At 40.3% G+C, this 16,939-nt stretch overlaps 1 protein-coding gene across 1 annotated transcript; it reads left to right on the top strand.

Annotated features, from left to right (window-relative positions):
- Positions 1-12,545: 12,545 nt before the first annotated feature.
- On the top strand, positions 12,546-16,621 carry Fabp5 (fatty acid binding protein 5). Its single transcript, XM_048358580.1, has 4 exons — positions 12,546-12,704; positions 15,221-15,393; positions 15,725-15,826; positions 16,366-16,621. Exons 1-4 carry the CDS (start codon positions 12,626-12,628, stop codon positions 16,417-16,419), a joined length of 408 nt encoding a protein of 135 aa, XP_048214537.1. The 5' UTR covers positions 12,546-12,625; the 3' UTR covers positions 16,420-16,621.
- The last annotated feature ends 318 nt before the right edge of the window (positions 16,622-16,939 follow it).

The raw sequence follows: 16,939 nt of genomic DNA, 5'->3' as shown, positions 1-16,939 counted from the left end.
CTGTCCATTAGTCTATGTGTCCATTTTTAGGTTAGTACCATGCTGTTTTGATTATTATATATTTCCAGTGCATTTTAAAATCAAGATACATTAATAGTGGTGGTGGTGTGGAGTTTTTTTGGTCTGGGGAGGGGGAGCATTTAAGATTACTTCAGTTATTCTAGGTCTTCTGTAATTTTGTATGAGTTTTGGAATTTTTTCCTATTGTGTAAAGAATGACAACAAACATTTTTATAGAGATTTCATTGAATCTGTGGATTTTTTTGGGTAGTATGGATGTTTTCACAATACTACTTATTTTAATCTGCCAATGTAGGATACATTCCCATTCGTATCATTTTCAACTTCTTTCTTCAATGTTTCATAGTTTTCATTATACAGATCTTTCATTCTTTTTTCTTTTCATTTTTTACTTCTAAAATTTTTATTTTTATACATCCATCATACCATTACATTGTTTCCTAAAATATATATACAATCACTATTTTTCAACCAAAAATAAAATGACATGTATTCTGTACATCCTTGTTTCCTGTGGATTAATCTCACTTGATCATAATGAGTAATCTTTCTAACATGGTATTGGATCTCATTTGCCAGTATTTTGTTGAGGAGTTTTATACCTAAGTTCATCAAGTATCTTGGCTTATAGTTTTCTTTCTGTTTTCTGTGTCCTTGTCCAGTTTTGGTGTCATAATAAAGCTAGCCTCATGCTTGGCAGCATTGTTTCACTTTGTAATAATGTAGGAATTGTTGTTAGTTCTTTCTGTTCTATTGTTATTACGAAGGCGATGTACAGAGGAATTACGGTTTCATAAATCAGGTAATGAGCACATTTCTTTTTGGATAGTGTCATCCTTTCCTTTATTCTTGCCCAGTTTGTCCCTCCCATACCCATTCATTTTCAACATAGTTTCTACTGAGCACCACAGCTGCATTTGTTCACCCTATATCTCTCCATTGAGGCCATAGGATACAAACTAAGCATAGAAAAATCATTAGTGTTATTTGACTACAGTCAATTAGCTGAAACAGAAATCAAGACATCAATATTACTTACCAAAGTCTACCATAACCTCAAAGTAAACTGATGCAGAGAGGAGAAATACTTCTGTAATTATATATATATGTATATATGTATATATACATATATATAATATTGGTGTAATAGATTTAAGAAGACACACATCAAAATGGAAAGACATATTCTGTTCATACATAGTTCATTAATCTTGTTAAAATTTACATACTACCCATAATGAACTAAAAATTCAGTGAAATACAAATGGTGTTTCTCACAATTAGAAAAAAATCTGAAATGTAGGTGGAAACACACACAGACATACACATACACACATACACACACACACACAGGCAAAACAAACCCAAACCAAACCAAAACAAATAAACCAACTAGATAGATAAGAATCAAGACTGAAAGAGTAAAGCAAAAGGGATTCAGTATTTAACTTCAAAATTTATTTCAAGGACATGACAAGAAAAGCAGCCTGTTTTATAGCATTAAATACAAGGTAATCAAAACAGAGTAGTCTTCTTCAGGCCCATGCATCTGTAGACAAATGATTTTTGACAAATGTGCTAAGACCCTCATTGGATAAAGGACAGTTTTTTCAAGAAAAAGTGCTGGGGAAATTGGGTATCCACATGACAAAGAATAAAAATAAATGACTGTCATCAGACAAAAGAGACAAAGTACAGAATGAAAGAAAGTTTTGCAGACGATACAGGTGACAAGGAGTTAACATCAAGATCACACAAAGAACTCAAAAACTCAATACCCAAATCCCAAATTAAAAGTAATAAATTAAGCTTAATTAATTAAAGCTAATTAAAAATGAATAGCAGATGTAAGTAGGTATTTTTTCAAATGGAAACCTGAAAATGGTAAATGAAAAAAATTACTCAGTCCCATTAATAATAAAGGAAATGTGATCAAAACTACAATGAGTTCTCACTGCAGTCTAGTGGATCAAACTTGAGATCACATTATGTGAAATAAGCAAACACAGAAAGGTCTCACAGAAAGGTTGGCCTCAGAGAAGCTGAGAAGGATGGAGAAAGTAGGATCAACGAACACTAAGTTATGGTTAGTTGACATCCAGAAGTTCTGGTGTGCTATTATATAATAAGGTGATTATCGATAACAATAATACATTGTATATTTCAAAAAGTTATGAAGGGTTTTTACACTTTCCTCTTCAAGAAATGATCAATGTTTGAGGAGATAAATGTGTTTAAATTTATTTAAACATTACACAATGTGTATGTACATAAAAACTACACATAGTACCTCATTAATACACACAGGAAAATGTATATTAAGAGCCAGTCATATACTCTTTGGCAATGCTGGGGCTTGAACTCAGGGCCCTATGCTAGCTAGGCAAGTGTTCTACCTGTTGAGTTATGTTACCACGTCTCTTTGCATTGGCTTTTTTTTTTTTTTTTTTTTTTGCCATTCCTGGGCCTTGGACTCAGGGCCTGAGCACTGTCCCTGGCTTCTTCCCGCTCAAGGCTAGCACTCTGCCGCTTGAGCCACAGCGCCACTTCTGGCCGTTTTCTGTATATGTGGTGCTGGGGAATCGAACCTAGGGCCTCGTGTATCCAGGGCAGGCACTCTTGCCACTAGGCCATATCCCCAGCCCCTGCATTGGCTTTTTTCAAGAGAGATCTTTATCAACAGGCTTGCTTGGGCTATGATTCTTCTGCTTTTATTCACCATGTCACTGGAGCTAACAAGTCCATGCCACTGTGCCCTGCCATTGGTGAAATGTAGTCTCATGAATGCCTACTGCCTCCCCAGAAGCCTCAACCCCAAATCTTGGGATCTCCTTTTCCCAGCTAGCTAAGATTACAAACTTGAGCCACTGTACCTGGCCCAAAAATATAATTTTGAATAAAATCCATACTGGATGGGGTAAGAGTCTCCATCTTTAGTTTCATCTTTGGCCATTTTTTTTAGGATGCTCTGCTGTCTTAAGACTTGGATCTCAGCATTTGCTAGATAGATATACTTTGTTATTTTAGTAAATATAATGTCACCTTGAAATTATTCCAAATACTTACATAGATTGCCACATGAGTGATCTATATTTTGAGCTCCACATCCTTTGTCTGCCCACACCTGCCTCTTAAGTGCTAGTGACTTGTGTATCATGTAGATCTCCACTGTTCTCTCCCAAGAATGCTTCATAGGAATGCCTGCCTCAAACTTTTATCAGAGTTCATATATACACAGAGGATGGCTTGCATCCTAATTGAGGAATCATACTTTGATAATTGGCCTCTTAGCAAATTTGGAACACATTTACAGTGTTCTTGATGTGTCTTATCTACCAAGTGTATTCTTTGTGAGATTAGTTCCTGTCATCCTCCTCACTTCAAGTACCATGCAAAATATTTTTTTAAAAACAACCTTGTCTGGCAACAAACTATGTGATTTGTATGGCCATTAAAGCAAAGTTAAGAAAATATTGTGCAAAGGGGCAATAACACATACAATTTTAACTTAACAAATGGTCATTTTAAGACTTAATTTATGTCTTGCTAGATGCCAGTGGTTTATACCAAGCTGTTCAGTAGGCTGAGATCTGAATAATGATGGCTTAAAGCCAGCCTGGGCAGAAAAGTCCATGAGACTCTGTCTCCAAAATAACCAGTGAAAAGCCAAGCTGGAGTTATTTCTCAAGCGGTAGCACTAGCCATGCGCAAGCATGTGAGAGTGCAAGGCCCTGAGTTCAAATCCAAGTACTGCCCCCCAAACTGACCCCTAAACCCTTACTTTATTTCCCATGTAAACTAGTATACTTTATTAAGGAAAACAATAGTATAAAATATCAGAAATATGATAGCTTCTGTTTACCTGAAAACTTCTAAGGCTTTTGATATCTGTGAATTTTCAAATTATGATAGAAGAAAATCAAGTTTCTGTAAATGTTGGTTAAATGGAAAGCGGTTCTTTGGTTGGTAAACCCTTGTAATTATTAGGTGGACTGAAAAAAACGTAGACTGGGATAAACTAAAGGAATATATTTTATGTAGATAACGGTTTTCACTTCATTTATGAGTCGGTAGAGCAGTCTTTACATACATCACTTGTCTATATAAAATTCCATGTGAGCAGGGAGGAATCGAATGTGTCCCTCAGCATTGTAGCATTTCTTCTCTCCTGTAAGGCAGTCCTGGAATGCCATGCTGAATATTTGAAATTGGTCTTTGGAGCTGAATGATAGATGAGAATTAAATTGAACAACTCTTCACTTCACATTCATTTTGAGATATGTAGAGTAAAAATTGGCACCTTTCATAATTATACCAGGGCAAAACATAACTCAGATCTGTTGTGCTAGCCAAACCAGAAGGTTACCATGTCTTACACTATACAGAACATGTGTACTCAGGTTTGGGAATCTCTAAGACAGAAAGGCCATTCATTAGGAGCTTAACTTTGCCCTGAGAGTGAGCTTACATTCAATATTATTACTTCAACATGCTGGTTGATGTGCTGGACAAGGGACAAGAGTTTATAATGAATAAGGGACAAGAGTTGATAATTTTTGTCTCAGTCTTGAGATTTGACCTTCAGCCTAGATTTTGCCCTAAAGTCTAGACCCTGTCTGCCTTCTTCTCACTAGGTCTACCTTTAAAGCAGAAGAACCAGTCAGAACTATGATACCTCCTTCCCCTCGAGATCAGCCCTTATAGCCAAGTGTTTAGTGGCTATGCCCCAATCACAGAGCCAATTCCTTTGCTGCTCTGTCCTCAGGCCTTGGTACAAATCAGACCAAGTGCCCACAGTTTATGAGATGGAGTAAGTGTGATGAAGATGATCCAAATAAGAATATTACTTAATCAGAAAGGCAAATCTGACACAGAGCTGTAAAGCAAGAAAGGCAAGAAGGAGAAGTACAAATGAAAACAAAAGATGATTTCAATCTTTTGAAGTCAGTTTACTGGTTTATTGATTGCATGGATACAACAGTGAAGTCTTATTAAAGAAGGTCCGATGCAAATAACCCTAGGAAGACAGAAGTTTATACCTCAGTCAGCTTTCAGCCCTGAAGTGGGTCTGAAGAAGTAGAGACTTTGGACTTAAATATAACTTCTCAAGGCCAGACAGTGTTGGACTTCTTTGGCCTAGTATTTTCAAAGGATATTAAATATTTTAGAGTTCAATAGAAGGTACTGGACCCTGTAGGGATTAACTATGTAATATTTTGAGGTTGTAAAGTAGGTGACAAGATTTGAGATTTGTTGTGAAGATATATTTTATAACATCTAAAATACACTCAAACTAAGGTCATGGTTTTCTACCTCAGTGGTAACAGCCAGTCAGTCAGCTTTCAAGTCTTGCATGAAATTACTGTGGTTAGCCAACTTAGAAAATGGAATATGGTTCATTGGAAACTAAAACTGGGTTCTGGAGATTAACAGTAGGTCACACAGATTGCTAGAGAAAGGAAAAATACAGAAACATGAGGTAAGATGGCATGAGTAGTGAATGGGAAGAGGCCAATATACTTTTTCCTGCCTGCTACTGAATTTCTATCTGTAGGTCTGTTGAATTTACACCCAAAGAGATGAACAAAAAGTATCCAAGGTGTCTGTGAGTGAGTGAACATTTTACTCCATGACTTAGGGAAGTATACAGAATCATTTCCTTGTTTGTTAGTCTATGCCGTGCATGCCTATGAGGGCTTAGAGGATCAAACATTCTCACTGCTAAGTTAAAAGGATAATAGATAGGATCAAGAATGCGTTTTTGTTTTTCAATAGGATTTAAGTGAATTAGTAAAATCTCCTGACTCTTCTGGAAATCTGATCTAGGCAAGAGGAAACAGTGGGTCTGAATTGGTAAAATCTCCTGACTCTTCTAGAAATCTAATCTAGGCAAAAGGAAACAATGGGACCAACCTATTGAGATAAATAATTCTAAAGCAGGGAACCTCGTGGTTATGTAGATTTTAATTTGAAAAATCATACATTTTTACTCATCAAATGATATGAAGCTTTGGGGATAATCATAGAATGTCACATGAGAAGACTGGAAAATGGGGAAGGGTAACTCAGAGGAATTTATTCTCTTCTAGTAGGCAACTCTTATTTGAGTACCTTTTCTGTCTTTGAAATTTTTAAAGGGCAATGGCATTCTTTATGATTGTGTGTGAGCAGTGCCAGCCAAATGCTTTGTATGGAAGGAGGTGTTTTGTTATAAAATGGGCATAATGTTTTCTGTCTTATTTTTAAACCCTTCACATTTTATTGTAACTATTATAATGCTTTGTTTTCCTGCAGTCCAATCAAGTTTGAGGCCACATGCTTATGGTAAATTATTTAAGCAGCTCGAAAGTTTTAGTGGTTAGCTACAGCAGATAACACCGCTAGAAGTGAAAGGACAAAGTACATTAAATAAGTATGCCTATAGAAGTTCCTTATATAGAACAAATCACATGAAAATCAAAACAAAACAGGTTTCTCCTGATGGATGGTAGCTACTGGAAAGTCTTTGCACTGGATGCATGGAAGGATTTACTTAAAGGGTATACTTTAAGCTGTATGACTCTATAACCTAATTTAGTCAGGGAATTTTTACTGCTAAAGATAACTGATCAAGGTATATATTCAATAACCTATCTATTTCTTATGATTTCCTTTTGGAATTGATTCCAAAGAGGATATCCTTGGGGAAGTAAGAGCTAGCTCTGCAAGGCATGTCCATAACATAACAAATCAGAAAAAAAGGCAGGGTCAAAATATTCATTATAGGGACTGGGGATATAGCCTAGTGGCAAGAGCGCTTGCCTCATATACATGAAGCCCTGGGTTCGATTCCCCAGCACCACATATACAGAAAATGGCCAGAAGTGGCGCTGTGGCTCAAGTGGCAGAGTGCTAGCCTTGAGCAAAGAGAAGCCAGGGACAGTGCTCAGGCCCTGAGTCCAAGGCCCAGGACTGGCAAAAAAAAAAAAAAAAAAAAATATTCATTATAAAAATTTTCTTAAAATTTTTATTGTTATTATAAAGGTGATTATACAGACTCATTATAAAATTTAAAGGACACATTAAGTTTAAATAAGCCTACATCCCAACCGCTTACTTTCTATATCATTTGATGCTTTCTATCATGCTTCTTGGTGAGCAGACAGAAAAAAAGCTGCCTCAGATTAATTAGGAAAATTCCATAGGTTGGATGTGATAATACTTGGGGTGAGTTTGTTCAATTCCCTGTTTGTCTTATGGGAGTTATGTCTAGGACCCCTGTGGTTACCCAAAACAGCAGATGCTCCAATTCCACACTAAACATATATTTGCATATAACCTTTCCCCCACATACATTTTAACACATTTCTGGATAACTTAAATACCTAATTTATATGAATTCTATGTAAAGAATTGCCATACCATATTGTTTAGGGAACAATGATAAGAAGTCTATAGAAGTTCAGTATAGACTTTTCAAATATTTCTGATCTTCAGTTAGTACAACCCATACATGCAGAACATGCAGATGGGAGTCCACTGAGTGTGGACCAATAGACTTGGAAGTTTATGAGAAATGGATGATCTAGGATCGAACTCTGGACCTACTAAATCCAAATATGTAGTTAACAAGGACAATGGGTGATTTGTTTGTACACTAAGAGAGTCAGACTTCATAGTACACTAATAGAAAAGTGCTACATTATAGTGATCTCAATGCTTTTTCTTTTTTTTACTTCCAATTTTGTATTTTTTGCCAGTCCTGGGGCTTGAACTAAGGGCCTGGGCACTGTCTCTGGCTTCTTTTTGCTCAAGGCCAGCACTCTATCACTTAAACCACAGCCCCACTTGTAGCTTTTTCTATATATGTGGTGCTGAGGGATCGAACCCAGGGCTTCATGTATAGGAGGCAAGCACTCTATCACTAGGCCATATTCCCAGCCCTTACTTCCATTTTTTAAATTAAACCGGCCAGATAGTTAGGGCATACTTAATAATCTAATACACATTTTCCTGGTATTTTATATGGTAATATATCTAACACAGTATTCCTTTTCTTTTTTCCTTTTTCTACCAGCTGCTTGCTTCCAGGGCACTGATACTAGCTCTCCTGAGGAATGATTATATATTATGGTCAACTTTATGGAAGGCACATTTACCTATATAAATTGTACCTGGGAGGTTGTCACCAAAGAAAATTACATAATATGCTCCAATGCTATGTGTGTCATTGAGGAATGCAATACTGAGAAGCAACTAAAATGCATGAAATAAATCTAAAAGAAATATAACACTCTCACCACTAGGTGGAAACAGAGTGGTTTGGAGGATTTTCCTTTTCTTCTGAGCTGCTAGCTAGTTGAACTAGCTATTGCTAGTTGAATGGAATCTAAGAAATAATTAAGTCTCATCTCCATATTTCACATGCATTAAAATGGAGGCTCAGCAATTAGGTGATTGTATCTGTTTTATAAAAGAACGCTTCTAGAATCTTCAGTGAGTTTCATTCATAAAAATAATGTTATCTTCCAGTGTGAAAGAAAGGCAGACTGGGACATCCATCTTACCAATGTACTATTGCTAAAAATTAATTACTAATATTTGTGACAATAGGACAGTATGAAATTGTTTTTTATAACTGCATTGTAATTAATCATAATGAACTATATTTCTCCTTTATTCTTCTAAGATTTCTAAGGTAATCAATCCTCATAAAGTCACAAGAGACTTTAACCAGATTTGTTTTTATAATAATTTTGAGGTTTACTCCTCATTTAAGGTTCCAGTTATGTCATCTACCACAGGGTTTTAGCTAGCCTGTAGAGGGAACACATAGGGCTTTTCAGAGCTTGAATAGTAGGTTACTTTTAATGTTCTTCAAACTTTAATATTCAGACCCTTTTTCTATTATAAAAACAAGAGTAATGGAGCGCAGGCATCTTCATCCCTCACCCCCTGCTTCCTGACGGCTCTGCTCAACTACTCCCTTTCCCACCATGACTGATGGACACTTTGGAAACAGGTGATAAATAGTGGGAGAGAAGCAGATCCATTTTATAAGTTGTACCAACTTGAGATCCTAGATGAAACAGATTCATACAATAATAATGAGTAAGAAAGCAGGCCACCACACAAGACAGCAAGAGTTTTCAGACAAGCAGCAAAGATGAAGATTAAAATATCATAGGTGCTTCTCCTGGTCAATCATGCAGTGTTTCTTAGCAACAGTGTTACTAGGGGTGAAGGAGTGACTTAAAATTAATCTGAAAGTAAGGATGTATGTTAGTGTCACATGGCATGTACATGGCATGTCATATTATTTGCTTTCTATGGAGGTAGATACAGCTGGAAGAGAAGGTTGACAGTGAAAATCAGATGTTGAAGTGGGCAGCTGAGTAATTCTCTCACCAGCTTGCCTTTGAAGAACAGTTAGATATCAGTGGTTCTGTAATTTACAAAGAATAAAGATTTTCAGAATTGCATCTGTATTTTTTATGATTATGATGAAACGAGATTCTAAAGATTTTGAATGGATTTCTTGGGCTTCTTCAAATAGATTGTTAATGCGGCTCATTCCAGAAGACCGGTATTCATATTACTAAGGCCACCAGCCCAGCTGGTAAGGTCTCCTGAGGAATCTGACCATAGGACGTTGTATGCATTGTCTTAATGTTACAGAGGATCAACATTCTAGTTTTTCTTCTGTGGGAGACACTATGGGAAAAGGGTTATTTCTACTCATCACACCAAAGGTCTTGTTTAAAAATTGTTTGGGGGGCTGGGGATGTGGCCTAGCCTCGTATACATGAGGCCCTGCGTTCGATTCCCCAGAACCACATATACAGAAAATGGCCAGAAGTAGCACTGTGGCTCAAGTGGCTCAAGTGGCAGAGTGCTAGCCTTGAGCAAGAAGAAGCCAGGGACAGTGCTCAGGCCCTGAGTCCAAGCCCCAGGACTGGCCAAAATAAATAAATAAATAAATAAAAATAAATAAATAAAATAAAAATTGTTTGGGGAAACACCTCAAAGTTAAAAGGTAGATATTTGGGGCTATTCTCTCTCTCTCTCTCTCTCTCTCTCTCTCTCTCTCTCTCTCTCTCTCTCTCATATTTAAGCAACACTAGCATCACTGAGTCAGTGATACACTCAGCTTCTTCAGAACATGAATGTTTTCTGGCAGCAGGTACAGGACTCAAAAGTTCTTACCAGTTCTTATCATATGGCCTGAGTTACTCAGTGTGTAAATGGTACTGAATGGAAGACTGTAAGTGACTAAGGTGAGGGCAGGGATTCGTGATAAGGGAAGGGATTCAATGAATGCAGGGGAGATGTCAAGCCAACCTCAGATTTTAATCATGTAAAGGATGATACAGGAACTAGTGGCATAACTTGGTAACTGTGACCTCTCCTCAGATGTCAGTCAGGTGTGGTCCTATTTCACAAGGTCTTGAGTGAGAAGTGTCTGGATGGAGATTCTGGTTTTACCACGGAGTAAAACTTCAGTTGCATCATTTCCTCTCCTGAAAAATGAAGATAATGTTCTTAAGAAAAAATTCAGTGGGGATTAGGGCTAATGGATAGAAATGCTAGGAAGCTCATCCACTAACACAATTATATGGCATTATCTCAATAGCTGGCTGTGTAGCACTTCATTTCACCCCATCTCTCCTCCAACAGAGTCCTGGGAACACAGAGTAAGATACTGAGAAAGACAGACTTGGAAAACTATAATATTTCTTACATAGTGTAGACTATCTCAGGGAGATAGTCTCTCAAGGGCCCAGGCTTAATCATCACCATAACATATGACTATAGGGAAAAATGTACCATCCTAGTAATACTCCTTTGGCCTATTTTGAGCTGGTTTTCCTGAGAAACTGAAGACAAATAAATAACTTTGAAAAGATGTTATTTTATTATTTTACCCAGTTGTACAAAGAAGTTTCAGTTCAACATGCCAGTTTGAGTACAGTGCATCTCCATTAATGTCAGCCCTTTCATCATCCTCCCCCATCTCTAGCAAGCCCAACCGTCCCCTCAATTTTCCTAGTTCTATTAAAGCTGGTTTATTTTGCAAAAGAAAATTTATATCAGGCTGGGTGCTGGCTCATTCCTATAATCCTAGCTACTCAGGAGGCTAAGATCTGAGGATCACAGTTCAAATCCAGGTCAAGCAGGAAAGGTTGTGAGACTCTTTTCTCAATAAACTACTTGGAAAAAGCTGGAAATGGAACTGTGACTCAAAGTGATAGAGCACTAACCTTGAGCAAAAGAAGCTCAGGAACATCACCTAGGTCCTGAGTTCAAGCATCAGGACTGGCAAACAATTTTTTTATATCAGCTATAAAGAAAATGCACATTGCTGAAGTACACATTTAGGTACTTTATTTAGGATGAGGTTGCCTCTGAACAAGTACATTATGAATTTTAAAAAAGTGTGTACACTTAATCTGGTGAACACTGTGGCTTAGCACATAATTGGGTGGGTAGATTCATAAGAGAGCTCCAAATATCTCAAGTTATTTATTAAATACTGTACCCAAAGTGAACCAAGAAGGGGGTATTACTTTCCCTAACAACTACACGTTTTATTCTCAGATTTTCTTTTTTCTGCTTGATAAAACATCCTTTATCCACTATAAAAGTCCTCCCTCCTCTCACCCATCCCCAGAAATCCCAATTTCCCTGTTTTCTCTATCTCGGTATGCTAGCTACTCTTCTGGCTTAGACATTTTCTGGTCCTTCTGGGGGGCCTTATATTTTGAGACGACTGTGATTTTCAAGCATATAAATGTTATTAATAAATATGGATTTTCTGCGGTTAATGTGTTTTATGGTAATGTCTAGTCCAGCCAAAGAACTTGGAAGGGCAGAGGATGGGGGACAACTTTTTGCTCCCCTACAGAGAAATATAAGCTAAAAAACCTAGGATGGGCAATGACAGTTACTTAAGCTGAAATGTCCTACAGTTTTAGTTGAGAAATCGAAATTCCCAAGCCATCTCCTATCTCACGCAGCAGCTCCTGTGTCGCTCAACTCAGGAATACAACCTTCTGGAGACCCTAAGTGGAGCAGAGGCAGTCAGAGAGTTGGGAGAATAAGTTCTTTGACTCAGGTCTGTCAGATGACAAAAAGCACAAGGTTCAGGCGCAGTTTATCCATCAATCCAGTAAAGGGCCAATCCATCTACTACAGGACACGGCACTAGGCAAGGGCTAAAACGGAGGCAACTAGGTGGTCCATGCCGGAGGGAGAGGCGGGAGGTCGTCCCCTCTGGCTTCCTGGGCGTGCGCAACGGCGAGATTCTTGCAGGTTTTGGCGTCCGGGAAAGCGTGGGGTGCGCCTGGCGAGCCCCAGCTTGCACAAGGTGCCTAGGGTGGCCAGCATCCTAGGGCAGGTGCAGCCGGTTCGCACCTCTAGACCAGAGAGAGAAAAGCCAGAGGGGAGCGCGGAGGGCGTGGCGAGGGCGGGGCGGAGGCTGGGAGAAGCCCTCCTCCCATTGGCTGCCCGGCGCCGCCCGACGCGGCGGCTATATAAACGCGCGGCGGTGTCTGGCAGCCGCACAGCACGCCATCCGCACCCGACCTCCGCTGCTCACCGCGCAAGTCCGCCTCCAGCGCCCACCATGGCCACGCTTAAGCAATTAGAAGGAAGATGGCGACTGGTGGACAGCCAAGGCTTTGATGAGTACATGAAGGAAATAGGTGAGGCACTCGTGCGACCCGGCGGCACCTGTCACACCTACAACGTGGCACGTGTGTGGCCGTTTTGTCCTTGGGTTCTTAATAGCGTGTTGGGATTTAGGGGTGCTTGGTGGTGGTGGTTGCGGATAGCGGAGTATCGCCCCCCTCCCCCGGATTCCCTAATCCCTTCATCTCCCCTCCGACCCGCGGTCCCCGGGTGCAGCGCGGCGCGCAGGGCGGCGCCGGGGAGACAAGCGGACAAGAGAGCTGAGTTAGCGCGCCTCTAGCCGCCGGATTCCGCGCGGATGATCCGCCTCGTGGTCCACCTAACCCGACGCTTTCCCCGCGCGCTCCGGGGAGCCCCCACCCCTGCCTCGCGGCCCGACCTTCAAGCGCGCCCTCCTCCACCCCATCCCCCGCAGCATTTCCTCTAACCCCTTCCTGCCGCCCTTCTTAACTTTGCCTTTTTCTTTTTCCATGGCCCCTGCCCCCCACTCCCGCCTCGTCTCGTCTCCTTCCCCCTCCCCCCTGTCGGCCCCACCCTCCCGCTCGCGGCAGGCCTCTTTCCTCTTTCCCACCCTGCCGCATCTTTTCTTTGTTTCTCGTTGGCGCGCGGGTCTCCCTTCTTTTCCGCGGGGACACCCCGTGGCAGGGCGCGGTTTCCAGCAGAAACCCTCGGCCTCGGCTTGCCCAGCAGCAGCTTCTCTCCCAGGACCTCTGCCTCGCCTCACCCGGGAGCAGGGCCCTTAGGGTGGAGTGCAGCTCTCCCGAGGAGGACTGGACACTCGCCACACCGACCTGCTTGGCAGTCCTGCTCACCCGGGGGCTGCAGTGGGCCGGTGGCCTGTGGGAGGGTCACGGTGGTGAAACCCGCTGTGCCTAGGGGATGGCCCTGCTGCTCTGAACCCTCTGAATCTGGAGGGTGAGGGGCATGGAGATAGGAAAACCGGGTGGCCAGTGGCTGGCTGCTAACTGCTACAAAATGGGTGTGACCCTGCGGAAAGCCCTTGCCCAGGGCAGGATGCTTCCGAGGAGGAGTGCAGTTCCATCTCAATGAAAATAGTGCTTCATTTTCTATTGTTTCCCCTCCTCCCCAACTTAGTGACAGCGATTGTGTGCTACAAGAATGGACATTTGTTGTGGCTACTAGAAAATGGTAGCAGTTAAAATAATGTGGATCCCCTCCCCCCCTCTCTCTAGAGGGGTGTTTAGGCTGCTTCCAAGGCTGGTATCCAAAAATGTTAACCTGACATTTCTCTGACTTCTCTTCAGTGGTCTGGTAGTGACACCACCCTGGGCATTCATACTCACTCCCTCATCAATCTTTTAGCCTGGTCTTTCTTATGGTGAATCATAAGTGCATTTATAATATTGTCAAAAAAGAGGAATACAGCATTGTTTTTTTCACTGATGACTTTGGAAAAGGCCCACCTCAGTGTGTCATCTAGACATGAGTTTGTGAATGTGTACAGATGTAAGGACCAAGTGGAGGACAGGGTTTCCTGGCCCTGGCTGAGGGCCTGAGTCATTAGGAATAAGCAAGGTGGAAGAAACTCAGAGCCCATTTACTTCTCTGGAGAATAAATAATGACTCAACTGAAAGCAGGCACCAGCCCTAAGGTGGAGAAAGAGAAGAATGCAAGGGGACACAGAGCCTGTCCAAGAGACCTTCTGTTAGGTTGTAGTCTCCTCACCCGGGAAGTTGATTTAGCCTGGATCCACAGCTCCTTAAAAACATGGACACAGATTATAAATTCATATATAATTCAACAACATGGACTTTTATTCCTGGATTTTTGTAGTCACTGTCGGACAACTAAACTACATGCACAACACACACACACTTATTATCATTATAATTATGCTACTAGCTTCAATTATTGGGCTTTTTCAATGTCTCTGGATTGCTTTTTATTTTGCATATAGTCTGAATTATTTATCAAGGGCCTTTTATGAGTCAGACAGCACTGGAATCAGAACACAATGGTTGGAAGAATCCAGTGAATAAATTAAGACTGACATAGATCCTGAGTTTGCAGTTTGGGGGCTCTTCATCTTCTGCTAATTTATATAATGTTATTGTACTATGTCTGTCAATCTGTTTTTGATGCAGGGTCTATAGCTCAGAGAAACCTCCAGGCCTTGATCTTCCTACCTTTAGTTTCTGAGAGCTGAGACTATAGGTCTGCACCACTGTGCTTTGACTCCAATTTCTTTGAGTAAATGAAGTTTGAGAGTAAAGTCTTCCCTGACTTTCTGAAAGCCAGCATTGCATGGTGGCCAAGGGCTGACATTGGAAACAGGTTGTGGGTGCCATTCCCAGCTCCAACATCTTCCTAGCTGAGCTTAGGCTATTATCTCTGCACTTCACTTTCTCATCTGTGTCTTGCTCAGGTTGCTGTGTGTCTTACTTAACTATGAAAAGTGCTAGACATGTACAGAAAGTAAAAGTATGCCAGCCGTCACAATTATACTTGGACTGTTGTTTTTAAATTATGTGAGTTATAACTGGTCTTCTTGACATGACATATCTACAGGAGTGGGACTTGCTCTGCGCAAAATGGGTGCAATGGCCAAGCCAGACTGTGTCATCACTTGTGACGGCAACAAGGTTGACATAAAAACTGAAAGCACTCTGAAAACAACACAGTTTTCTTGTGTCCTGGGAGAGCAGTTTGAAGAAACTACAGCTGATGGCAGGAAAACTCAGGTCAGGCATAATACACTATAAATAATGGCAGATGCTATCTAGAATGATATATTTTTTACTGTTGGTAGTCAAGAACTTAATGAGAAAGTTATTTATTAATTGAATTGATGTTAGTGGTAAATTAGTAAAGTTACTAGCTTGTAGCATGAGAGTCTTTTATGAGCATCTAGAGTGAAGAGCACAAACCTTACTTATTGTGAATAGAACCGGGATGATTGGTGAAGTGATCCAGAAAGGAGAAGAAAAAGCATGTTGAGTAAGGAGGTTATAAGTGATCAATCTGCTTTATAATGTTCTTTGGAGGATTAAAAAATATACTTTTCTTTTTCAGACGGTCTGTAACTTCAATGATGGTGCATTGGTTCAGCATCAGGCGTGGGACGGGAAGGAAAGCACAATAACAAGGAAACTGAAAGATGGGAAGTTGGTGGTGGTAAGTGTCAAGCTGCTGCTGTCTTTCTGAGCTTCTTAATTGCCTCTATAATCCCAGAGGTGGTCTGTATCATTGCTCATAACAGGAGAATGAAGTTTAGGAAGAAAACAAAATGTGTTCGAACACTCACTTCCCTTGCTGGGAATAGAGACGTGTCATGTTGTAGCTGAAGTTGAGTTCCATTTCAGCTGTTGGATCACTGTAGTGAATCATCCATCAAGCTGCCTTTGGGGTTTGGGCATGCATTTTTCCATTGCTTTACAATGAAGAATAACATTTGTCAAGGGAAAATGAATAATTTAATTAGAGTTTATATCCGAAGTTTTGGTCTTTAGTATAAGCTTTTGCATATTGTTAGGTTCAAGCTTCTTTCAAAATCCCGCCCCCCCCCAAAAAAAAAAATCTAAAATGTATTTTTTCTATTTGTGATGTAGACCACAAAGGTTTTGTGGGATTTGGGTCCAAACATTTTATTGCTACTAGTGTTCTGGAATATATGACAAGCCTAATTTTTTCATATCTTTTTTTCTTCCTCCTAGGAATGTGTCATGAACAATGTCACCTGTACTCGGGTCTATGAGAAAGTAGAATAAAAATGCCATCATCATTTTGGACAGGAATTAGCTGGAAGAATAAAAAAGCTCAGTTCAATGAGCAACTCTCCATACAACTACTTTTTTTTTTCACTACTATGTTCAGTAATCTTTATCACAGACATTTTAAGTGCAACAGTTTCAAAGTGATGGTTTAACTGGCCTCTTCCCTTTGGTTAGCAAATAAATGTGTTTGTGCTAATACATGTTATGCACATGGTTTTTGTTTGTTTACTCTTTTGGCGGTACTGGGGAGTAAACTCTAGGCCTTGAGCTTATAAGGCAGGTGCTATACTCCTTGAGTCACATCTCTAGCCCCTTTGTGTATTGGTTATTTTTTATATAAGGTATCACTTTATGCCCAAGCTGGTCTGGGTTCTGATCTTTTCTTCTTGGGCTTTTCTTTGTTGCTGAGGAAAACAGGAATATGCCGCTGTACTTGATTGAGCCATCACACCTAGCCATATTGTATCCATTCTTTATTATCAGTTAGCAGTGCCTTAGTGAATTGAATACATCC

This window comes from Perognathus longimembris, chromosome 12, assembly GCF_023159225.1.
Source record: "Perognathus longimembris pacificus isolate PPM17 chromosome 12, ASM2315922v1, whole genome shotgun sequence".
Lineage (NCBI taxonomy): Eukaryota > Metazoa > Chordata > Mammalia > Rodentia > Heteromyidae > Perognathus > Perognathus longimembris.
This window is presented reverse-complemented; position numbering and strand designations above follow the sequence as displayed.

Coding starts and splice junctions, on each gene's coding strand:
- Fabp5 (XM_048358580.1), top strand. CDS start 12,626: ATGGCCACGCTTAAGCAATTAGAAGGAAGATGGCGACTGGTGGACAGC. Junction 12,705..15,220: donor TGAGTACATGAAGGAAATAG/GTGAGGCACTCG, acceptor ACATATCTACAG/GAGTGGGACTTGCTCTGCGC. Junction 15,827..16,365: donor AAGATGGGAAGTTGGTGGTG/GTAAGTGTCAAG, acceptor TCTTCCTCCTAG/GAATGTGTCATGAACAATGT.